Here is a 25684-nt window from a genome sequence, read left to right on the forward strand (position 1 = left end):
TCCTTTGAGAAAAGCTAATTACACAATTATAGGTTTATACTGATCAAAAAGAGTGAAGTAGTTCCACTGGAGACAACAACTCAAACAAGATTAGTGTCCGATAGAAACATAACATTCATTTTACAATAAAAATATCTGCACAAAAACATCAAAAAAGAAAAAAAAAGGAAAAGGGGTAATGCAAAAAAATATGTTTGCTTTTCATCTTTTCAATACAGTCACAAATCACACAGCTGTGGCAACAATTCTCTTCAAAATTTACACAACTGAAAGATAAGGACACCCCCCCCACACACACACACGCGCGCGCGAACCCTCCCTCCCTCCCCCCAGACTTGATTGCGTTCATTTTTAAGAGCATATACTACGAGTACAATGGATTCCCGACTAAACAAAAGCTGCACATCAAATCTTGGATATCAAGACTATCAAAAAAGGCACAGACAGACAGGTTGCACAAAGAACTCAGCAGAAGCTTTTTTTTTCTTTTTTAAAATACAACCAATACCAGAAAGGTTTTCCAGTGCCCGTAATGTTCTCACTAAACCCGCCAAAAAAAGACTATCTACAGGCAAGTCAAGTCCCAGCAGGCACCTCGGATTACAAGTCCCATCTTAACTACTTTAGAAGCAAGTGCATTTAATAACCGTGTGACAGACGTAAGCGTTTACAGCGAGTGTGAGGACGAGCACTGGGAAAGATCAGTCTTTACCTCACCACCTATCTGTGCAAGTCAAATCTGTGAGTGCATTTCTGTTGTGGACATTTGGTCAGAATTTATTGTCCTCAGATCTCAGAAGACAGAACCAACAAAACTGGTTTTCCCCCGAAAAATTAGATCTTTGCTATTTATTTTGTCATGTTTCACAGAACTACACAATTTCACACACTGTATGAGTAAAACTAATCAATATATTTACGTTTGAAGGGTGTTCTTGAGGAATTTCAAGACTTTTTTCTTTATTTTTGATAAGAATCAAACGAACATGGTTATAACTTTACGAAAATAGACAGATTTGTAGTTCTGCTGTTACCTCATGATCATTGTTGTTTTAGACTTTTGGTTGAGCACGGTACTCATAATATCAACGATGGAGTTACATGTTTTTCATATCATTTTATCTAGTTGTAGATTAACTCAACAGCATTTGTGAATCTTGCTTTTGCTGACCTCCAGTGGTTCATCTCGTCACTGCTGTGACAGAGTTGAACTCAGTATGTTGGTGAAAACAGTTACAGCTCCATTCACTTTCAGGCCCACATTTTGCACAAAAAAAGAAAGAAAGAATCCAAAGTAAACCATAATTTTATATGACGGTTCTGTCCACTGTGACCAGAAACATTTTGTAAAATTCAAAATTTACGACTTGTGTGAAAATCACAACAAAACAATCACGAGTTTGCAGCTCATACCTTTGTCACAGACTGTATACACTGGATTCAGAGCAGCTCAACAGTTTTGAAACGTTACTTTCTTAGTGCCAGCACAGTCTGATTCCCAAAGAATCCTTTTAGGTAGAGTTGGATTAATTCATTTCGTCTACTGTCCAAAGTCTACCTACTTCAGCTTTTCTTTTGGAGTTGTGGTATTAAAATCATAACCAAAGCCTAGATGTACAATGACACTGAACATGTTTGAGACTCACTCATAAACAAAAGACGCCGCAGACCAACTCAAATGAAAGAACGTTCTGAGTAGGACGACGGAGTCTCACCACTTCTGGCTTTGTTTGCGGGGTTTTTTCCCCTCCCGAAAAAAAAAGTTTTCAAATCCTCAAATATGTATATATAATCTTTAAGTCATAATTCATTGAAATTGAATAACAAAAAAAAAGAAAACTTCTAATTCAACAGTCTTTAATCAGCAGTTACTGCCAGGAAGTGAAAATATGGTTTGGACTTCTGCTGCAGTTCTGTCATTTTCTTCTTCTTCTTCTTCTTTTAGTTACAGTGCAGTTGCAGGTACTGACACTGCCAACTGTTGTCAGTGTGAATATGTGCAATTAAAGCAAAAAAAGTTGCTCAGGATTGAATGGAAAAGCATGACCAGTTACATTTGAGTATTACTTCAACTGCATCATGCCTGGATCCCATTCCTCGTGTTCAGGTAACTAGTTTGTCACTGGGTATAAATATAAGCTATATGGTTATTCTCCTATTTGCAAACACAAGACATCTTTGCATGCATGTGGAGTTTGGCTAAAAACAAGGGGATTTAAAGTGTAGAAATGAATGACGGGAGACAAAAAAAAAAAAAAAAAAGGGAAAACACAAGAAAGAGAGCAGACATAAAGCACCATGTGACTGGGAGGTGTGATTTACCACAAAAAGGTAGAACAGAAAGAGCCTGGGCGCTCACCCCACGGATCTGCCCGGCTTGTGTGGCACTTAACATTGTTTGTCTTTGTATACGGAGCTTATAACAGTCATGCAAAAGGGCACAGTATTATTCTAACAAGGCGAGAGAAAGAGAAAGAGAGGCCGAAGATAAAAAGAAAACACTAAACAGGACAAACAGGGAGGCACAACAACCTTTGCTCTGTGATTAATAAATTTGTCCTGAAGTGAATTTCCCTCCATATGAAAAATATCTCTGTTACGTACAGACCAGTGTGAAATAGACAACTTTTCCTGTAGATTCTCATGGCTAAGGCAGAAACTGATGGTGAATACTTTCAACGCACCTATACCTTTGGTGCATTTAGCACAAACTGACATCTCATTGAAGCCGATGTGAAAAGAGAACGGGCATTTATAGCAAAAACGGTTACAAATTCATCTGATTTACTTTCCGTCATCACACTTGCCATTAAAATATCTTAAGACTCTTTAGGCTATATACGGTATATATATTTATATTTCTATGTATACATTTGCATTTGGGCTATCCGTGTTTTAAGGATTAAAATCACATAAAATATTGATCCTCGTCAACACCAGGTGATGGCTTGTAGCCTGCAAAGTCTCTCGTTGATTATGTGATTTCATTGCATAAATCAGTTAATTTCATTTGGGAAAAAAATAGAAGATAAGCACAAGCTTGTGACAGTGTGACAAAATGCTAGAAAATTTAAAAGATCCTTTGTTTTTATGATGAATGAATCTTTTGTGCAATGCAGGCAGAGTTGTCGCGACGACACTTGCACCGAAAAGAAAAAAACAAAACAAAAACACAACAGCTAATCTAACAGCTAGTCATTCAACTGGACATAAGAGTTTCAAATAGGAATAGCCAGAGCCAAAAGCCTTTGAGAGACACACGCACAATTGTTTATCTTGGCTTAAAACACAAAAATCACCCACAAACTGTTAGCTGTGATGAAACCCACCCCACCCCCACCTGCTGCCCTCACCTTTCACCTCAGTGGAAGAGAGAGAAAGAGGAAAGAGAAGAAGAGAGACAGAGAAAGAGAATGAATGAATGACTGATTGATTGATTGATTCCTGACGCCATTCCTGAGCAAAGTGGACTTGACGAGTGAGACCCAAGGAATCCAGGTGATGTGGACAACCGCAGAGGAAATAAAATAAAAAAATAATAATAATGATCACAGCAACAGTGTGGAGGCAGGGAGGAGCAGTGGCAACACAGAGGCCAGTCCACAGAGAGATCTAGAGAGAGAGAGGGCACAATGACAGTGTGATGAGCTATTTAATATTAACTATTGACCTACATGAAGATAGGACTACACTACAACTGTAGTAAACCCTGCGTGTAAAAGTGTGACAAGTTAGATAAGTTAGTCCCTTGGACCATATTTAGTATTGTTTTCATACAACTTCTTTGCATGTAGGAACTTGAATAGTTTGTCTATAAGAGATGTCCACCTCCTGTCTGTCTGTCTCGTGCGCGCACCCAACCCAACCCAACGAACGTGAAACAACATCCAGCAGCTCTGGTTTGTTTCTGCTTGGTTTGTGGCTGTTTGCCTCAACAAGACGTCAAGCTTTGTATGAGAATAGACTGTAGGCGTTGAAAAAACACCTAGCTCCACCTGAACGGTACCATTACTCTGGTACCCCAAGGGAATGGTAGCGAAAAATGGAACGGAATGGTCATTTTGGTAAAAATATGTACTGTACCATACTGAATCGAAACATGCCATAAGTCAACCAGTAAACGTCAGATCAAAATATTTCCACAGACAATAATTATTATTTAACAGTGTCATTAACTTTCTAAAAACATTAGTTTCTGCTTGAACATTGACCTCCTAATATAATCACCTGGATTACATTTGATGAAACCCCCCCCCCATCTGTTAAATAACTGTTCAGTTTAATAAGGTTTGGAAAATGCATTTTAAAAGCTGTTAAGAAATATGTGGCAATGTGCTACTCGAATTCAGGAGACGGCACACAACCCTCCTCTTCATCAGATTCCTGTTATTCACTGAAATGTGGCAGAGCGTTAACACCGATTACATACGACACAAAGCAAATGATGGCTTGTAAAACTCGCTACAATACTGTCAGGGAGCAGCTGGTGGTGAGAGGTGATCAGTGGTGAATGGACACCACATCTGAGGATTGGCGTTCCACAGGGAAATGACAACACTATCTCCTATTTTGACATTTTGCTCCAAAATGGAGTTTTTACCAATATTATACTATTGAGTAATTTGAGGCAGCAGACAAATGATATTCTGTGTAAAGGTTATGCATCAATAAAAAAGCAAAAGAATCCAAGATTGTACACCAGAATTATACTATATCAAGTATCTTCACTGAAATGATTTTCTTATAAGATTCTTAACTGTCTAAGACTTTTACTAAGCAGCACCATAAAACAGCCCAATGTACTTACTGTAGAGCAAGAAAACTATGACACGTCCCTCAAATAAAGTACCATTGAAAAAGTATCAATCACAGTATTGATATAACACTTAAATAATAAATATTAGTACAAACACCAGAACATTTCTTTTTTTTCCCCATGACTTAACACAATACGTCCTTCAAGAACCGGGTGAAAATATGTATTGGTACAAAACACTAAAAATGCATATTCTATCAGAATCTCTAGGTAACTGGCAGTACAATACACATCTGACAGCAGCTTTCTACACTTAACATATTTAATTAAGTCTGTATTAAGTTTTGATCTATGTGGTAGATTTAAATTGTCCATGATGCACTTCCATATAAAACTTCTACTGTTTTTAAAGATTGCTTTCATTCTTGTTGGATGCCAGTGTCTGTGGAGACTCAATGTCAAGGTAAAAATATTTAAATTCACTGCAAATGCAGGAATGTTGGACACTAATCCAGAGTGATAAAGCACAACTGCACTTTGTGTTTTACTTCACAAAGTGTCTGTTCAGATGGACAAGTACTTCTGTTTCACTCTCCCAAAAGACAAATCTGAAATCTGTATCGAAGTTACTAGCTCTTAAATGTTAAGATGTTAAATGTATGATTATATTTAAAGCAGTGCTACTGACGTGGAACATTAATGCCTACAGTAGATTTTATGCACTCAACACTTCTAGTGTAATAAGCTTCTCCCTGATGTCGTTCACCACGAAAACCTGGTTGTTAAAGACTGCAGTGCAACTGCGGAGAGCGATATTGTTCTGAGCACCTTTTTTTCCGATTGTAGACTTCAGTAATGTGGACGTACCTGTGTGAGATGTTAAGACCTGAAGCCAGGCTGAAAACGTGCAGTCTCTTCAAAGATGAGCTCCTTCAGTGTCTCTTTGGGTAGGTCATCCAGCTCCATGTCAAACTTGAACGGAGCCTCAGCGACGGGCTGTACAAGGTGTCAGAGGAAGACTCATTTGTACACAAATTCTGATTTAGCATGGGAAGACATGACATTTAAGCATCTAAAAACACAAAAATGGCATTTGGAAAAAGTGACAACCCTATTAATACCCTATGAGTCCATTCAGCATACTCTGACAAACTCTCACCTCATCTGTGGGGTCGTAATATTGCTCCAGGTAAGGGTGAGCCAGGGCCTCCTCCACCTCGATCCTCTTGTGAGGATTAAAAGTCAACATCTTATCCAACAGGTCAAGAGCTGCAGGATAAATGAAACCACAGAAAGAGTGTCAACAGCAGAGCATTACTGTCAGAATACAACAGTAACACTGTATGTGCACAAGGGGGCACTGCGACACCCTGTGTGCCACAAAGACATTTGCATGGGCAAAACTATAAACTACTGAGACTCACATTTGTAATTTGAGAAAATGTGAGGCTGCCTGGGAGTCATTTCTTGAGCTGCTCCATGTTTAAAACCTAAAAATAACCCCGTTTTGGACCCCGGCATAACAATAGAATTTTAGATTTTCTTTACATGACTAAGAGCATACTCTTTTTTTCCTCTTCTGACATGCAACAATTAACTCAAGAGGCAACAACAATAATTTATTCAGACAAAGAAGTATTGTTTTTGTATGATTGAAAACAACATAATGCAAAAAAAAGAAAGAATGGGAGAATAGGTGATGGCCCAAGAAAAGAATTACTAGATTTTGGTGGTGGATCTGGATTTAGGAAGAAAAACAAAAGATTGTTAACCTTGTGTTATAGAGCGGTTCTTCACTAAAAATGCAAGTATCACTTAAATTGATTCACTATAGGAAACCGAGCAGTCCTGGCACACGTCTCAGGATAACTGGCAAAAAAAAATGGACAAATGGATGGATCAGCTGTTCTATGAAACAGCAAGCTCTCAAGGTATGAGAGACACTGTTCCCTACAGGTGTGAAGACACAGAGGTTACAGAAAAGAGTCGTCGGTCATGCTCTGACCTTTAGGATCAGCATTGGGGAAGAGGCGGTTCCACGGCACTTTGTAGCGCGGGGGCAGTGACAAAAGATAGTTCCGGGCCTTGATGTTGATGATGCAGTTGAGATCCTCCTGAGAGGGAGAACCCAGGATACCTGAGGGCCAAAGCAACGATTATAGGGAAGAATCTTCTCACAAGTTGCACAACACTAAAGGAAGGACAAGTTCATACGGCCCCTGCTAAAAGTTCGAAGCTATGAGAATACATTTTATTTGCAACAGAAGAAAAGTGGCAGATGGGAGAAACAATATGTGGTCCAGCACCATGGCAGAACCACAGTTGATTTAATAAACTCATTTACAGCTACAGTATCTATGGACGAGCACAAGGAAACCATTGTTACTGACAGGGTGTGAAAGTGTAAAGACATAAATTCTTCATGTTAACGAAAGAGACATCACATTTGTCTTAAAATACACTAAATTCTAAGAGTTATTGAAATATGCTTTGAACATTACGGCATATCGATTTTAAATATCTATAATTAAAGCATTGGGCATCAAATTTTCAAGGTCTGCTATTTTTTTACTATTAATCTATATTAACGCTGTCTTCACATTCAACTAATTAGAGATAACTATCATGAAAAAATGCAGAAAAACAACAGGTGTAGTCTGTTTATACAGTTAATAAATTAAACATAAATGGAATACAATATCACTGTACCACAAACAATCCTAAAACACAACATTTTTACCCAAAATGTGGTTAAGTTGATCCAAGTAGTGCTTCCCAGGAAATATTGGCCTGTTGGACAACATCTCAGCCAGGATGCAACCAACTGACCAGATGTCTATGGACTTGGTGTAGCCCTGAAACAGAGATACAGTTGTGATTACAGTACATCTTAAGTCATTTAGATGTAAATTGGTTGACTTGTATCTTGCAATGATGCATAATAAAAGCAAACAATATGACGGTGATAGTATTCTAACAATGATGGTCTTTATTTTGGTTCTGTTCTAGTAACTGCTAAACTATATAACAGTATCTGAAAAAAAACATCTAAAAGCACTCTAATGAAACTCATAATTCAATTTAATTACAAAGCAAATGTAAAGTTGTGAAGTGGTGGCAGTAGCAAGACCGGGTGAACACTTCTCTCCATTGTTTTATATAAGGAATAACACTAGGGATGCACCGATTTTTTGGGCCGATTCTGATTTATGGTTATTCATGGAGTTTGACCTGCCGATACCAATTTTAACTGATTCTGATTAAATTTTTTTTCAAACCTCTTTACAGCACACATAGAGATTTATTTTCCATCTTTTCTTTAATATAAAATTCTAACATAGAAATACAATCAACTGTTCAGTCATGTGATGTCTGTTAAAAGAAATGGTACAGGTTAACAGATAAACTCTTTAAGACTAACCTAAGATGCACACATCTTAAATGTGCAGTGTTATGGAATAACCACTTTTCAACTTAAAAAGCATTTTTTGGAAAAGTAAAGTTCTGTATGAAAACAGATGTAAGAGCCAGCGGTGGGCTGTCAGAGAAGGCCCTGCTGGCCCTGACAATATCAAAAAAGTATATATTTTTTATTATTATTATTGTTATTTTTAATAATCAAATTAATGTGTCTGAACGTGTCTGAATTCAATTACTTTTTTACCATATTATTTCCAGAAATAATATGGTTATTTTTTGTGAAGCTGAGCTGGATTTTCCTGGATGTCATTAAACGCATCATAGCTCCGTGGACCTGCTCTAGTAGTATTGCTGGCCTTTCGTTGAAGCTGCCATTTCTTATTTGGTTATAACTTTGACTGACGTGTGTCGTCAGCCAATCAAAATGTGATATCTGTGACAGAACGCCGATGTGTCTGGCGCTAGCCCCTGCTGTTGTCATCAACGACGTTTGAACCTTTGGCGGGTTTTGAAGAAAGCTATGATCACTGGATTAACACCACCGATCCATCATGTTTCTGATCTCCTTCGTGTGCACTTTTCACGGCGATCGTTTGGAGAAAAGAAGGACATTATTTCAAGAGGAAGACCTACACCGAAGAGGTACATCATTTACGGTAGTTGCAGTGTTAATGATAAATTTATAACATTTTTTAGAAGTGGTGAGGACAAAACTGTTGATCATAAATAGTGTTCCGCCGCGTAGCTGACGCCTATGCTTATGTGGAAGCTTGTTTTTGTGTCATATAGTGGCTTGTGAAATTGCATTTGCTGAGTGACATAGCAGAATATGTGGTGGTAATGATGCAGTAGCCTATAGATGTGCAGTGGTGTGCGCTATGGCGTGTTTTTTACTGAAGGCCCTGACTGAAACCCCACGGTATGCTACTGGTAAGAGCCAGGCAATGGCAAAAAAAACAATGAATAAATAATGAATAAAAATAAAATAAATATAGCCTGGCAGCATAAAGATATTTCTCAAAACACAAAGGCAATCACTTGTACAATCAATGGCAAGTTTTTCTTTGAAAACAGAAGCATTTCTACATGGTTTCTTTTCTCATCTGCCACATTTCCAGCCAGGCTAAACAAGCGCTCACTGTCAACGCTTGTACATGGTGCAGAGAGCTGCTGGGTAGAAATCCCCACTTCACTGTCTGTCGACTCTCTGAGCTAACTTGTTATCCGGAGAACAGTATCTGCTAACTGCTAACCCGTTAGCCTCTCCACCTGCACCAGCTCACGTTACAATCGCACTGTTGAGCATGCGGCTTGCAGGTGCATTTGACCGGCATAAAATCGGCATATCTCTGTCTGACCAGCCGGTCGCCGGTCATGGCCGATCAATCAGTGCACCCCTAAATAACAGTTTTCACATAGCATGAATTCACGACGACTAGTTTAAGCCAACTAAAAAAATACTGAAGTGGAAAGTAAGAGAAACAAAACCTTACAATGTCAACTCGTTCTTTTAACCCTGAATGCTGATATTTTTACAGCTCACAAACACTCACCTTGGAGTTGAGCATGATCTCAGGTGCTCGATACCAACGAGTGGCCACGTACTCTGTGAGGAAACCAGTGTGATCATGGTCGGGGTCAGCTACACGAGCCAAGCCAAAATCACAGATCTGCAGCGAGAAAAATATCACAGACAAAACAATGGAATGGCTGCAACATTGAATGATCCGTTGTCATTTTGCTGAAAGCTTCATCTGCTTCGAGAAGCCGTGCACAAACTTTTGGTCAGGTCAAGTCAAGTCAAAATTATTTCTATTGCACATTTTAACCAGGGTCAATAACATGTGTGAGGGAAAGTGTGATTGATCATTTTCCAAGTTAAACGATATACCTCTATTTTATAAACACAAAAGTGCATTGCAGTGTTGGGTCAACCACAACTAAACATACGATACAACTTTATTGTCAGGGATTACTGGAATTAATTTTGCAGTTCATAGGACCCTGCTTTACAAAAACCAACATACAGTACTCACAGACAAACTATGAGGACAGACATACAGTGTATAGTCATAATCTGTGGGCTCTGCTGAACCAGAACCAGTAAATGGTTCTGGGAATCGTTTGGGGGGAGAAATTGGTATTCGCTGTTTAGAACATGAGAAGTCAGAGGAGATGCCTCATGAAAATTGCTTATGACTTGTTGACTCTGTATCACTGACATATCAGAGCCACAATCCTGTTGCTTTTTCCAAAAAACATGCTGCTGGATCTGAGATCTGTTAGCGCTCCATAACTTCTCTTTGAGTCTCTACCTTGAGATCACAGGTGGTGTTGAGCAGAAGGTTGGAAGGCTTCAGGTCACGGTGCAAGACGTTGGCAGAGTGGATGTACTTGAGCCCTCGTAGGATCTGGTAGAGGAAGTAGCAGATGTGGTCATTGCTCAGGTGTTGAGTCTTGAGGAGCTTGTACAGGTCTGTCTCCATGAGATCCTGGACAATATATCTGCACAGTTCTGGGTGAAGGAAATCCAATTTTATTAGCATTGATACCACACTATAAGCTCCATTAGGAGAATGAATAATCTTATCAAGAGGACAGTTGCATTTAATGGAACAGCGTTTAGTAAAGAGGGTTGATTGGCTTAAATTAAATAGTATGTGTGAATAAGTGTATAATAAGTGTATGTGCTTTTTCGACAAGGGCCTTGTTTTACAGAGGCTGCCATGTTGCACCCCCTGACATGTTTGAGAAAGGGTGTGGTGCCCAGTGGATTCCTCCGTTTGCTGCACTATGAAATCTCACCAGTAGATGTCACATTTAATTTTTTATTTTGATGTATTTATTTTATTTATTTATTTTTACACACTGTGACTGGACCTTTACAAACTTAAGACATCAACAAGGTGATTTGGGTGAATGACCCCAAAATGACTGGGTGATTCTTCAATTCAGGGGTTCAACTCAATTCCTGAGGTTTCATACAACATACTTTTTTTAAGAAGTAAAAAAAAAATAGGATCATGAGGAAAACCATCAACTTCAATGAAAATTCAATGAATTTTTTTAGAAGGATACACGTCCTTCATCTGGTCAATAGTTGGCGTGCGGATAATGTCGTTGATTCCGATGATGTTCTCATGTTTGAAGCGCAGAAGTATCTTGATCTCTCTCAGGGTGCGCTGGCAGTACGTCTGGTGTTCAAAAGGGCTAATCTTCTTAATGGCAACGCGGATCTTGTTGTCTCGGTCATAAGCAGAACTAAAAGAAAAACACAACAAAGTTCAGTTATCACACTAAAACTAGAAATGTTTTGTTTTTCACAGTTAGTACAGACTCTACTGTGTCTTATCCAATAAGCATAGACAGAGAGGAGCAATATGACAAACTGTGCTTACTACTTTACGTCTCTGTTACTGTAAATGACTCGTGTACACACACAAAAAAGACAAACCATTGACCTGTTACCATTACCATTTCTAACTAGGTAAAATGATCGACTTACATAAAAAGAAACAGAGAAGCCACTTTTACTGGAACAGTCAAGTCAGACATTAACCTCGGCCATAAATGCTGCTTTCCTCTTATGGTTTGTGGAAAGTGGAAAGCTTTTAATGTGAGGTAACAAATGGACTGGACCACAAAACCACAAGACTGCTGCAGTATCTGTTAGATAAGGAAAAATGGCCATGTATGAGTAAAACTAAACTCCATAGAGTAGAAAAAAAACAACAATTTCTGACTTTGAAGAACCTCTCCATTATCCTGCATGACCAGTGACCACAGCTGTCACTTGCTGTGGTCAACAATGACAGCACAATGAAGCACAGTTCACCATCTCTGCTGGGTCTTCTATCAGCAGCAGCAGCTATCAGGATCAAACAGTATCAAACAGTTTGTCCTGAAATCACACTGTAGTCCAGCTAATGTGTTCTACTTCAAACCAGAAGAGAGATTAAAATGCAGTGACTCATACAACAAGCTTATTATTACAATATGATCAGACTATCAGTGACACTAATCACTTTACTGATCAATAATATTACATAAAGAAAAGCTTTTCATGAATTGAATTGACAAGTGTACAACTGGCAATAATCTTTGCTGTTGTAAGGAGGAAAAAAGAGCTATAAAATAAAATTTATCACACTTTATTGATCAGAACTGAGGCACCGACAACTCAACAAGTTGCACAGCCTCACAATCAAACCAGTCAATTTCTTCACAATCACTAATTTCAACATTATCTACAAAGTTACAACTCATACAATTATACTAATGTAATCTGCAACTATTTTGATGATTGATTTCTCAGTTCTCCGATTTCTGCTTCTTAAATGTGAATATTTTTTTTGATGCTCTGTGAACATAAACTAAATATCTTTGGGTGCAAAACAAGACACACAAGTAGGGCTGTGAAGTCTCGGTTGACTGGTCATTTATGAGTCGATAGGTTCTGGTTCGACTCAAATTCTGTCGAATTTTTGCCGTGTTAATTTCATACAGTCTGTGGTTAATTTGATTTCATCTGCCAATGGGGGTGTTTTCAGAGCACCCCTGTTCCATAGGTAACAGCGTGTCTTCAGAGAACACCCCCCTTGTTTTCAGTATTTTGGATTAGCCCAACCCACAGGAGACAGAAAGTCCGGTGGCTTTATTTCATTTTAGGCAACAGTCAGTCCTCCTCTAACACCCATGTCAAAGACATCGGCAGTGTGGCAGCATTTTACAAAAATAGATGGCGATAAAAAAGTCAAATGCAAAGTTTGCCAGCAACAGTTTGCATATCACAGCTCGAAGAGTATAAATGTAAGCATACTGCATTATACCATCATACAGGAAATGATTAGCACGAGGACATCACTATAAAATATAAAAACCATACCCTGAGTCAGTGACATAATGAACACAGCTTAGGGAGGTATGAGACTTTCACATCACACACACAAAATCAGAGGAGAGCAGTTCTGTGTTTTCACTGCTAAGGGAGAAACGTTAAACAACTCAAGCAAGTGTAATATAGAACAATGTAATCAAATGACCTGTAAATGGGAAAGAAATGGTAACAAATACGTTCAGGTACTTCACTAGCTTTCTCATGCTCACTCTGCCCGAGTTGTTTTCAATTACCACACTAAGAACGCAACCTACTGTATATCTTGCAAGCCAACATAAGGTTCAGAAACCTGTTGTCTAAAACCTTCAATCCAATGAAATGAGAATAACTAGAATTACTGGCTCACAGCTGTAAGCCTCCACCAAGTTTTCCAAGTTTCAAGGTCACAGTGAATAGTGCCCATGCAAAAGATTATGATGTTATAGTGAACAGGATCTTTGACCTTATGTGTAATATTCAATTACACATCTGTCTGAAAATATATCATAAATAGCACATCCATTCTGTAGTTATGGCCAAAAAGTACCTTTGTGGAGTCCAAATGACCTTGACCTCTGCTAACACAAATGGTATTATAGTTCAACTCTGACTGTGAGTGAGTTTTTTTTTTGCCACATTAAAGAAATTCCCTCAAGACATTCCTGAGATATTATTTTCAGGAGAATGGGATGGATGAATGAGCAAACCAAAAACATAATGCCTCCAGTGTTCTACTGCTGTGGTCCAAGATTTTTAAAATCTCAAGTCAACTGATCTTGAGCTGTTGCATCTTGCTGCCATTTGGTAGTAACAGAGCTGTTCTTTAGAGCGGCAAACCTGTGTTCTTGAGTCACCATTTACATTTAGCCAAGCATTATTTAATTTCTGCACATTACAAACAGAAACAACTGAAAAACACCCACAGAGCATGTCAAAATAAGAAAATGAGTTGCTATAGCAATGGGGGCGTAGGGACTGAAATGTAAACACAAGTGTGCCAGCCTTCTGCAAGGGAAATATGAGTGACCTTCCTTTCCACTTGTGTGAGGAGTGTGTGTGTGTGTGTGTGTGGGAGGAAACACTCTCTATGCAACTGTTCTATACCAGTAGATGCAGGGAGTAACACGGCTTCTTCGTGAAAGCTGATCCATGGCAAAGACTATTTGGCACAGATATATTGTATTTTCAGATAGTCAATGGCACAGCGTCCAGTGTTTGACACAACATAGTTATTTTCTCACATACGCTACAATCTCACAAGAATAATCTCTTGGCAGTGAGATTGTTCTTGCTGTATGGAGATAATGCATTTTCATCAGTGAACTCAGCTGAAACTGACTAACTGCTAAACTACTCGAAAACAAGGCAGTTTGCAGACATCATTTAAAAAAAACAAAAAAAAAACAGTTACGACCACAACAGTATCTGCTCATGAGCCTGCTTACTCTTTTTCTACATTCACACTCAGTGTGCCAATGCATGCAGATCAGCCATGTGACACTGGGCAGGGGAGTTTGGTGTTAAAATCATACTTGGGCATACTCATACTCAAAAATAACACTTAAGCTAGAAGAACAAAAATACTGTGTGTTATGCAACTTTCTGATCTGTCACAAAAATCACAACAATTAAACAGAAGAGCCTGCATCAAGGAAACAAAGACGACATCAAGTAAAGACAATCTTGGCTCACATTACATTTCACAATGTTTACTGAGGCAAGCCCTTCAGTTCCTTGTCAGTTTGTCCAGGCATGTAACAGAGGGAACTCTATGAGGAAGTACAAAGTACAATGAGTTACGTGTTGTATCAATGTTTGTCTCAGTGCACTGGGAGAGTCTTGTCCTGCACAGCCTTGGACTTTACATTATGAGACGGTTGCTCTCTGGCAATCTGGACTATTGTAACTGTTGCTGTTACTTTGCCAAAGGTTTTGAGTGATACGGATGTATCTATGCTAAGTCAGTCAGTAACAGGCCACACCTGTCCTAACACTCACAGCCAGATGAAGATGGCACCAATCTAACATGGCTGACTGTGATCTCGTAGTGCGAGAAAGAAGGCAAAGCACAGTTGTTCCGATTCCGATACCAGTATTGGAAATGCCTCCGATACTGCCGAAAATGTGGGCATCGGTATCGGCTGGAGTACTGGAGTCCATGCACCAATCCGATACCACGTAATTTATTAGAGCTCCATTAGCTCTGACACGGCTCTTCTTCGCCGCTCTTGAAACAGTTGCGCTGTGCTGTTTTAGAGGTGTGAAGAAGAACTGATCACCTGACACCTGTAGACAAGGAGCTAACGTTAGCTCATCATGTCGGCGGTTTGGCAGTATTTACAGGTTAGCTCCGTTAGCGTTGTTAGCTGCGCTAGCTCCGTAAGCGCGCCTACAGTCAAACTGGAGTGGCCCGTTTATTAAACGAAAAGAGCAGCGCTACAACTAACCAGCGTACCTGTGTCCTGAGTATGTATGCCTCTGTTTTTAAAGTTTAGCATTACTTCAGAGACTCATTTTAACAATCTGGAGTCATGTAAAAATGATGTCACGCGCGTCCTTTCCCGGTCAGTCGTCATGAAGCTCTGCCAGTGCTGCGGTGTTTGGACCAGAGTCAAAACAAACGTACAAGCTGAATAACGAAATAACATATCACTGGTAAAAATAAATGGTGTCCATTTGCTGTATTTGTTCATGTTTTACAGAGGGTTTAACCTGAGCCAAACCTTACCAACAATAATCATCATGTCATGTTTGTCTGCCAGAATAAAATTATGTTACACTGTTAATGTTGTGTTGGTGTTCGTGAGTGACCAGTTCATAGAGAAAACAGGTATTTATTCTTTTTTTTTATACACATGCTTAGGGCTTAGCAGAAGAAGTAACTGTGGTAGTAATAGCAGGAATGATCAATTTGCAGCACGATGGCGGTCTGGCCATCGGGAGCACCGGGACACTTCCCGGTGGCCTGATGGTCATTCTGGCCTGACTTGAACAGTCACCGGACTGAGTGGACTGACTAGAGTTACTGGACGCCCAGGCCAATCAAATCAATCCATCTAGTTACGTAATGACGCCGCTCGGCGACCTGTCAATTAGCTCCGCTGTCTTCACTCTAGTAGACGAGAGAAATGGATGGACAGAAGAAAAGGAAAGGTGGAGCAGAGAGAGAGGGGGACAGAAAACGGAAATCCCTTGCGACAGACGCAGCGAAATGTTGCAAAATAAGTGACACCAGGAGGGAAGGTCAGTCAAAAACGCTATAGCTTTCATTGCGTTTATCGTTCAATCACTGTTACCACCGCAGACTGTGTGTCTCACGGAGGGTTAATTCCATCACCTCTGAAGCAACAATAGTGGAAGTCACATGCACAGCCCCAGCCCCCTACACACACACACACACGCACACACGCACACACACGGCAGGCAGGCAGGCAGGCAGGCAATCAATCCAGAATACCTAGAGATGAATGAAAAATATGATTTTGTTGCATAATGTTTAAGCCACTACAGGATAGTTTATACATGCTGAAATAATAAATCATAATTAAATTAAAAAGCTTTTTTGTTTACTCTTAATCTATTAGGATGCAGCTTTGTGGCAGTTTTCTTTATTGTAATTCTGCACCATAAATGATAGTTTGACTATCATTATAATATATTCAAGCTCTATGGTCTGCATGAGAAGGGTGGCCTGGAATGGCATCAAATTCTCGGCCTGAATTACTGTCCCAGTCCGCCACTGCCACCATAGCAACTAACACGGCTGACAAGAATGATTACAGTTTTGTTAACACATACTCAGATGCACCGCAACCTCTCTCGCTCTACCACACGCACAGATGAATAATGACGTCATAACTCTTTTGTTCTTACGTTCACCACCCTAACCTTTGTTGTCTTCTCGTATTTGGAGTTTCTACACAGTGTACAAGCTATACACGCATGCTCCTTCTGTTGCAGCATTACTGTGGCACATAAAGGTTTTGCATATATACTATAAATTAAAAATGTTTTTGCTTATTTTCAATTATCTCTCACTGCCCATCAGGCGGCTGTGGCCCACAATCCGAGAGACACTAGATTAGTCAATAAGTCTGTCAATGGGAAATTCACAGTCCAATATTTTGATGACAGTATAATTTTTTGGGACAGAATTGCCAAAAAGATTTGGACCGCTTAAGTTGGCCTATATAATCAACAGTCCAATGTGACTATGACTACTACTGTATAACGAATAATAATAACAACAGCAAGTTATAGAAACGCTATTTCACCTCACAGCAATGTCCCAGTGTAAAGATTGCAATGTAGTTAAATTTAAATAAAAGTGCTGTGATGATGATGTAAGATCTATTCTGGTCTCTTCTGTGCAACAGTTCATTTTTGAAGATGACATGATGTGAGATGACTTATTTCCTCTGCTTCTTTATCATTTTTCTGAGCATGCTCAGTGCCCAGGAAAGGGGCTCCTAGAGGGAGGGGTGGGCTCTGTTTCCAAGGAGATGGGAATACAAGGCTTTACACTGCAGTCAGTGTTATGCAATAGGACTGTTACTATGACAATGTTCAGGGTGTTGGGTTGAAGGAGGGGGAAAAGCTCACTATGTTTAAGGATGACGTGTGCCCACCCAGAAAGCACAGATATTAATGTCTGTGCACAAACTAGTCACACATTGCAGAGTGTGATGCTCTACAAATAACAGTGCGTCAGGTTGAAGGAGCGGGCTTCAAACACTCACAGGCTAGTGTTCAGCGAGAGCGTTCGCCTGTTGCATCAGGCAAGGGCACTGCAGAAGGAGAGGAATCTTGCATCACCATGCAAGTTAATTGGAGACTTTTTAAGAAAAACACAAAGATTTGATCATACCCTACAGGATTTTTCATGGCAATATTAGATTTGTCTATCTGCTATTAATAATATGCTTCATGTACTGTAAGAATATAAATCACAATTACCTCTTATAGCATTATTTTTGTTTGTTTTTACAGAAACATTTTCACTCAAAGCTGTATTACTACTATTGGTGATTATGTTGTGATCTCGAGGTTAAGCACCATATTGGAGCAAATCTGGATTTTCAATGACCAATCAGAAATTAGAAATAACCCCAATCACCTCACCCTGATAATTTACACCAGCTGCCAGCTGGCAACTATTTTATTGATAGTGACCAGATCCTTCATACAGCTCTATTTAAAGCTTTATTTGGGGCAGACTTCTAGTGGCATTTATTTCATATCGCCCGTCTTTGATAAAAGTTGTCATATTTTAATAAGAAACCTCATTATGATCCGCAGTGGTTTGCTCAGTTCTCTCTGCCCTGTGCAATGTGGCGCACACACATAGTCATACATACGTGGGGACACAGTGTGAGAACGTCACTGTAACTAGAGTTCAACACACTCTTCAGTGTTTGCACAGAATTCAAATCAAAATGTGCTTGTATCAAATCACAGAAAAGTTTTGAGAAGCGATATTTTTACCATTTTGGTTAGAGTTCAATGTCATGTTGTACACAAACACAGAGCTGATTAGCCAATAGTGAGTGGATGACACCCTTGTGTCATCACCCTCGTGTCATCACCCTCTCTCCGTCTCTCTCCCACTTTCTCTACCAGTGACACCTGCAGCTTCAAAGCAGCAGCAGTACAGACACAGCTCTCTAAACTTCAGTTAGGAATAGTATTTATTTTATCAGCAATAACCATTTTTCAGAAAATTATGTACTGTGCAGCTCTGTATGCAAATACAAGGATCGGATCAGGGCTCCGTATCAGCAGATACTTCACCAAATAAAGATGGATCGGGGTCAAAACAGCTGATCAAGACATCCCTGATTATAAAAACGAGCTTTACTCTAGGTCATAAACTACTTCTGTGATGGACAAAACCTGCCGTCTGTAAAATGCATCCTCAAATAAGCAGCAGTCAAATATCCTAACAAGGGCTGAAACTAATGACTATTTCAATAGTAGACTAGTCATCGATTATTGAAGCGATTGATCGAGTGATCGGACAACATATTGCACAATTAATGGCTCTCTTTAGCTACCAGATTTTCAAATTAAGTTGAGGTGGTTTTGGGCATGTGCTAACTAACAATTAAGTCAATACAACCTGATTTAAAAATATTTAATAAACATCGATGTTGTGACGCTGTTAAGGATACCTCTAAAAAAGATGCTTAGATAACTTTTGATCTAAAATTTAAATCCAAATACTGGTGCTGATATAAGAAAAACAAAAAATCACCTTTGTTTGTTCCTTTGTTTCTGTGAACAAAGGAACCTTAAATGACCTCTTGCTGCAGTGCAGCCTTAAAAACATTCTCATTTGCTTTGTATAGGACAACTTTTTTCATCTCACAGGTGCTGAAAAAAACATTTGTACCATCAACACTTTGTGTTGATTGTCTGAAAATATACGGCTACATACTACATTTATAGGTATCTGCAATTTCATTATGATAACACTTCCAGGTTCTGTGTCATCATGTTGTCATGAGGATCTTCATTTAAAATACGTACAGGTCAAAGACAAACTGTCAGAGCAGAGAAACAGCAGTCTTCTCAGTGTGTCTTGACATCATCATCGTTGTCTGCAATTGTCTGTGTTATGATGAACCGCGATTCTTGAGCAATTCTTTTTTGCCATATTAGTATGACAACACACTACCAGTGAAAATGCTTTCCTGGCCCTCAATCTAACGAGTGTCTTGCCATGTTAGTATGTTATCTCGTTGTGTTTGCATGTGATTGCCTTGTTAAACACACTCATGGTGAGATGAATGTGTTATTTGACTGCATGCACTGAACCATGATGTCTGCACCAAATAAATACATGTTACACCTTTGTGTGTAGATAATCCAGGATTTCAACCAAAAAACTGATTTAAACAATGCTCAAACAAAACCTATTTAGTATTATGGTATAAATGCCAAACACTGACAGCTTCTAGCAATTTAAAATTCTGAGTATATCCTGCTTGTCTTCATCTTAAGCATGAGTAAACTGAATATTGTATGCTATATGGAAAGAAATATGGTTTTAGACATTGTACAAAACAATATAATTAAAAAAACATCGAAATGATTAGAGGGTGTTTGTTCATCGCAACATTTAATAAATCAGTTTAAATGATGAATTGATTTATTTTTTAAGTAAAATTTGTCATTATTCAGATTCTATTTATGATGGCTTATCAATAATGGAAATGTATTTTTGGCACATTCACTGACAATGTGCAAGCTGATTTAAAAATAACTTCAACCTCTGCAAATATATTCCAACATTAAATCGAAACCAAAATATACCATCAACACCGTCTGACCACCTTGGTGCATTTGGTCTCCCCTCACATCCACTATAAAAAACACAAACATCATATATAACACTGTAACTTGAGCAGAAGGGCTTGAATGTGTTTTTCGCAAAACGTATGGAGGATGCAGCAAAGGAAGTAAAGTAGTGCATCAATAAACATGCCTGCTCAGCCCAGGTGATGAACATCAATATCAGCTTCAATGCCATGAGAAGCAGCAGTAGTAGGTTTCACATGCTTATTCAACCAGAGGTCATTGTGCTCATCCTGACAGGCATAATCACCTAAATTACACAAATTATATATCCTTCTTAATTGCACAACGGGATTTCAAAGTGTCAAGGCTCTCAATTTCTCCCCCCCTCCCCCATTGGCTGGTACTGATGTCAGAGGCAGAGGGGTTGCCATGGAGATGGGCGTCACAGTGGCATTTCAAGAGGATGGCTCATGGCAGGATGAAGCAGCGCATTGGCAACAGCTAAGAATCAGAAGGGTCAACGAGTCAATATTGAGAGTTGAAGTTAGACGCTACAGGAGGATGCCACTTTGCAAAGTCATGCACCGTCTTTCTCAGCAGCTACCTAAAGCTATAAAATGATATTACAATAAAATGAGCTCCGTCCAGATTCTTCACATGCTCAGTAATAGACTGGACCAGTATCTCCCAGACATAGATTATATGACTTGACGTAATGGTGCTTTGTTCACAATCACAAACAAATCACAAATGGGAATGAAGCTATTACACTGAGAGATGAGAGGTTTTGCTGGTTTTCTTTGGTTTATGACTATTATGTGGGCAAAACCTGATGATGTCACATTAACTACTTTTCAAACTCTACTACCTAGGTCTGCTTTCAGTGTGTTCATTTGTTTTACAAACAACTCCTATGAAATCCACAACATGAATACCATGTTATCTGGGTGGAAAACCTGGAATGCACTCCTAACAGAGGAGATTGAGCCTGTAGCACAAACTGAGTCTATGGCAACATCCTATGAAACAAAACAGTATATTAAGCTACAGCTAATGCAAAGCAAGCCTTACCCGTGGCAGCAGCTTCATTACAAGATGCAGTATATATACACATTTGTTAGATTTCCCATACCAAGCACTGGGTTGGGGTGGCATCCCTTAGTTTTGGTTCTCCCACATTGTCCACCAATTCCAATCTTTTTTCGATATAAAACATTTTATTAATAGGAGCATCTGTGGTACTATTCCCCCCTGATCTAACTCTTCATGTGGACAGGCTGAAAAAGGCAGAGGTTGGCACAGCAGAGTTTGAATGTCATCACAGAGGGTGATATAGTGTCTCGTGATCATGTAAGCAGACTGTTTACATGAGCTGGAGCTTGAGTTAAAGACACCGTGCACAGTCAATCTGCTCGGGCCTCAGCCACTGGAAAGCCCTGACATGCAACAGCCTCGCTGTCAACTAGAGGCTATTGAAAACAAAAATAAGCCTGGTCTGACACTCACTGTCAATCATCCTCTAACCATACAGTTGAACAGATTCTGTAACACAACATGTCCTAACACACTCACATCTTTGTGGATTAACATTTGGATTAGCAAACTCTCTAACTCTCTGTACAGCATAAGCCTCTGAAATCGACTTATACATGTGTATGTATATATATATATGTATATATATACATATACATATATATATATACATATACATATATATATATACACACATATATATATATATATATATATATACATACATATATATGTATATATATGTAGACTTCATCTTTTTTTCAACAAGTGAAGCTGTTTATGATATGTAACTCCAGCAATGCAACCACAAAAAATAGCCCAAGAAAGAAGAACTTCCTGAAGAGGCCGACAAAGGTTTCAGATGCACTGAGGGCGGCCTGCGAAGCAAACTTTGCACCACTTTCTCTGGCTGCTGCAGATCAATGCAACATGTCCACCTGTCTGAAAATCCAAGGTCTTAAGAACACAGCAAGACAAAGGCAAAGGCAAACTGCCTTTGAGCACATCAAAAATACAGAAAACAGCACAACGTTAAGAATGTGGCTTTCATACGTGCAAGGATTAAAGTAAAACTACTATAAAACTACTATAATACTTGAGAAGTGTTATAGACTGTTGCTGCTGATACAATATGTATACAGTCATTCAAGGGCTAAAAAATAATCTTGGCATTTGCCAGACCTCTATAACCTTCGGCAAGCATTACAGACTTGCTTCTGCTTGTTGCCATTACTTGTGACTTCTGATGTCAGGAAATAAAAGACACTCAATACTCACAAATAATTGTGTTTGTGGGTTGTTTCCTGTATTTGGTTGCAATCTTAACTCCTAATACATTTAGAATCACTCCCTTGGAGGATACTTGAGACTCACATTTTTAAACATTAGCTCATGTTTTGGTTAAATGTAAAATGCCTTGTTCACACCTGCACAGGTACCAAACTGATCCATTAAAGCAATGGGTGATATTATTATAACCTTCATTTGGTCAACTGTAAACTATGCCTGTTTTTGGGGGATCTTTTGTTTGTTTGTACTGTTTATTTCAAATATGCAAATAGTACAAGGCTTCCTGATTACTAAACAAATTCTTTGTACAACATAATATAGAAATGAAATTGAGAAAGCAAAATAACAAAACACAGAAAAAAAGATGTCAAAGCATATTATCAATGGACAGAGCAGAGTGTCAACTTCATCTTAGGGAGGAAGGCACAGGACCTCTTCTGCAAATGCATTTAGCGTTGCTGGAAGATGCATTTACTGTAACCAGAACAACAATACATGGGGTATAGCGCAGGAGCTCCGAGTGAAACATCACAGTGCCACCCACACAATGTGCCTGATAAACGAGAGGTGAAGTGCAGAAACACCACAGTGATTAGAACCAAGCCTAAAACTGAAACTAAATCCTACAAGTTACCACTCGTAACATGTCAACATTAATTGTAAGCTAAAAGGAAAACATGTCCACTGTTCCTTTTACTAAAAATTGATCAATTCTCTGTGAGGAACAGTTTTACTTTACTGCTATAAGCCCTGACTTAGATGTATTACTGTCTCTTTTAAAATTTCACAACTCAACAGCCTTCCAACACTGCGGCTTTGTTGGCCAACAGTGTTTTATCTGTTTTACTTGCGCTGAGCTACAGCGGGTACTAATAATTTGTTGATAGCAGATCATACAAGAAACACACATGGCTGTGTGTGTTTGATTGGGTTGTTTTCCATTTTGCACTCAGAAACATGATAAACACTGCATGTGTATATGTGTGTGAGTGTGTTCCCTGTAGACAGGCTGTGTGTCAAAAGTCAGTGCTCCCAGAAAATGCAGCTCGTCTCGCCACAGGAGAAGAAAGAATTACACTGCTGTTGTTTGATACAAGGACAATATCTTATGTAATACAGTACAGTGGGCACATTTAAGAACAACTACCACACCACACGCTTAAGAAAACATCAAGATGTTGTGCTTTTGAAGCAGGAATTCATTTCCAAATGTTACAACAAATCCCACAATGCAAGCATATATGAGCTGTATGCCACAAACACAACTGCATATAAATAGAATTGAATGACTATAATTTCCACTACAATGGGCACAAAATACGAGCAACATAAACTACTGAGGAAAATGTATAAAAAATAAACAAATGCACGCATAGTGTGCACAGCTGCCATCAACATCTACTTCAGGAGTATTCGATGATCGTAGATTATGTACAGATTAGGAATAAAAACTAGAGGGATTGATAATGGCTTTTCTGTGGCTGATAGATCGAGATTAGTGTAGCCAATTGCCAATTAATGACGTCGATTTACTGAGTCGAAAGGGGCAAAAAATCAGCTCGATTACTCGACCCAACATTTAATTTATCTACCTTAATAAAAACTCACACACTTAATGGTTAAGCATAAAATAGATCAACACTTATTTAAAAAGATAATGAACAATAATACTTGGAAGTAAAATCAATGTTAAAGTGATGATTGCACACACGCCCATTCTGTACAAATATCACTTTATTGTAAAAGCCTGTTCACCACTGATGCCACGGACTAAAAGTGCACTGACAGACAGAAGCGAAATACAATCTGGCAATTCATCTGTGATTAAACTGGTTTTCCACACGAAAGCGGGACTGCTTTCATACAGCTAATGACAGCTAGCCCCCCAGAATTAAAACACCATTTTGCTGTATTAACCTAAAACAGACGCCTGTTAGCTAACATTATATGTCGACCTGTGACGGAGAGAAGCTAAACTCCACACGACATACGTGTAAAAACAAACAAACAAAACAAACAGCTGTGCGACTGAAGGGTCTCTTTCTGTTATAACTTACCAAACCATCCCATAGGCTCCTTCCCCGATGTAGGAGAGGTTGCTGTAGCGAGGTCCGACGTCGAAGGCCTGTCCGCGGACGAGCTCCGTTCCCGACCCGGGGCTGGGGCCGCAGCCAGCAGCGGCAGACACGGCAGCTGTCGCCATTATGAGGACTGGTATTTTTTTTTACAAGGCTATGAAATGTTCGGTTGTTTTTGTATACTAAAAGACAGACTATGATAAGAAAACTCTTTGAGAGTGTGTGTGTTTGAGTCCGTTGTCGGTGTGGTTAACTGCAGCAGCGTTTACAGTGAGAGGCCTTCACGACGTGTGCAGTGTTTTGTCTTCCCGTGCCGTCAGTGCTGCTGCTGCTGTGCCGTCACAGGCAGGAGCGAGCAGCGGAGAGAGGAGAGGTAGCTGCTGCAGGAAATAACGGAGGCGGTCATGTGATCTACCCTTTTCTCCCCCCTTTCTACTTCTTTTCCTTTTAAATTACATTTTACAATATTTAACTCCTTTGTGGGTGGCCAATGTTGCCTTCAGGTACTACTTCTACACCAGTAGTAAACTTTTATACCCAACTACCACTTTGGTATATTGAGCTCTCAAAGTAACACTATTATCACCAAAGTTAAAATACAGTGATGTAAATAGGCTGAGCAAAGTCAGCTACAGACTTTTTGCAAGGATTTATTTTAGACCAAGACAGATGGAGGCAGTCACGACACTGAGCTAGTAAAGCCACAGGACTGCAAATAGGTTGGAGTAAGGGTGGGTCAAAATATCGATCTGGTGATATATTGTCGCCTCTCCTCTTGCAATACGATAATTGATAAGCCAGGGCAATTATCGATATTTTATTCAATAAATGAAGGCGCTGTAAAGTAAACAGTCTCTGCCCGTTTCACTTGCTGGGTGTCAATACTTACATTTATTTGGGCGCTGCTCAAATTAATGAGGGAAACTTTGGCAG

General features: G+C 39.3%; 1 protein-coding gene across 1 annotated transcript; it reads right to left on the bottom strand.

Moving 5' to 3' along the window:
* Positions 1-915: 915 nt before the first annotated feature.
* On the bottom strand, positions 916-25116 carry mapk1 (mitogen-activated protein kinase 1). The gene is made up of 9 exons (XM_044026424.1): positions 24731-25116; positions 11255-11437; positions 10492-10681; positions 9730-9846; positions 7497-7611; positions 6762-6893; positions 5916-6025; positions 5624-5752; positions 916-3612 (listed from the first exon to the last, which is right to left on the bottom strand). The coding sequence occupies exons 1-8, from the start codon at positions 24874-24876 to the stop codon at positions 5636-5638; spliced, it is 1110 nt and encodes a 369-aa protein (XP_043882359.1). The 5' UTR covers positions 24877-25116; the 3' UTR covers positions 916-3612; positions 5624-5635.
* Positions 25117-25684: the final 568 nt, after the last annotated feature.

This window comes from Solea senegalensis, linkage group LG5, assembly GCF_019176455.1.
Source record: "Solea senegalensis isolate Sse05_10M linkage group LG5, IFAPA_SoseM_1, whole genome shotgun sequence".
In the NCBI taxonomy this organism is placed as follows: Eukaryota; Metazoa; Chordata; class Actinopteri; order Pleuronectiformes; family Soleidae; genus Solea; species Solea senegalensis.

Coding starts and splice junctions, on each gene's coding strand:
- mapk1 (XM_044026424.1), bottom strand. CDS start 24,876: ATGGCGACAGCTGCCGTGTCTGCCGCTGCTGGCTGCGGCCCCAGCCCC. Junction 10,682..11,254: donor ATTGACCAGATGAAGGACGT/GTATCCTTCTAA, acceptor AGAACTGTGCAG/ATATATTGTCCAGGATCTCA. Junction 6,026..6,761: donor CCCCAATGCTGATCCTAAAG/GTCAGAGCATGA, acceptor TTTATCCTGCAG/CTCTTGACCTGTTGGATAAG.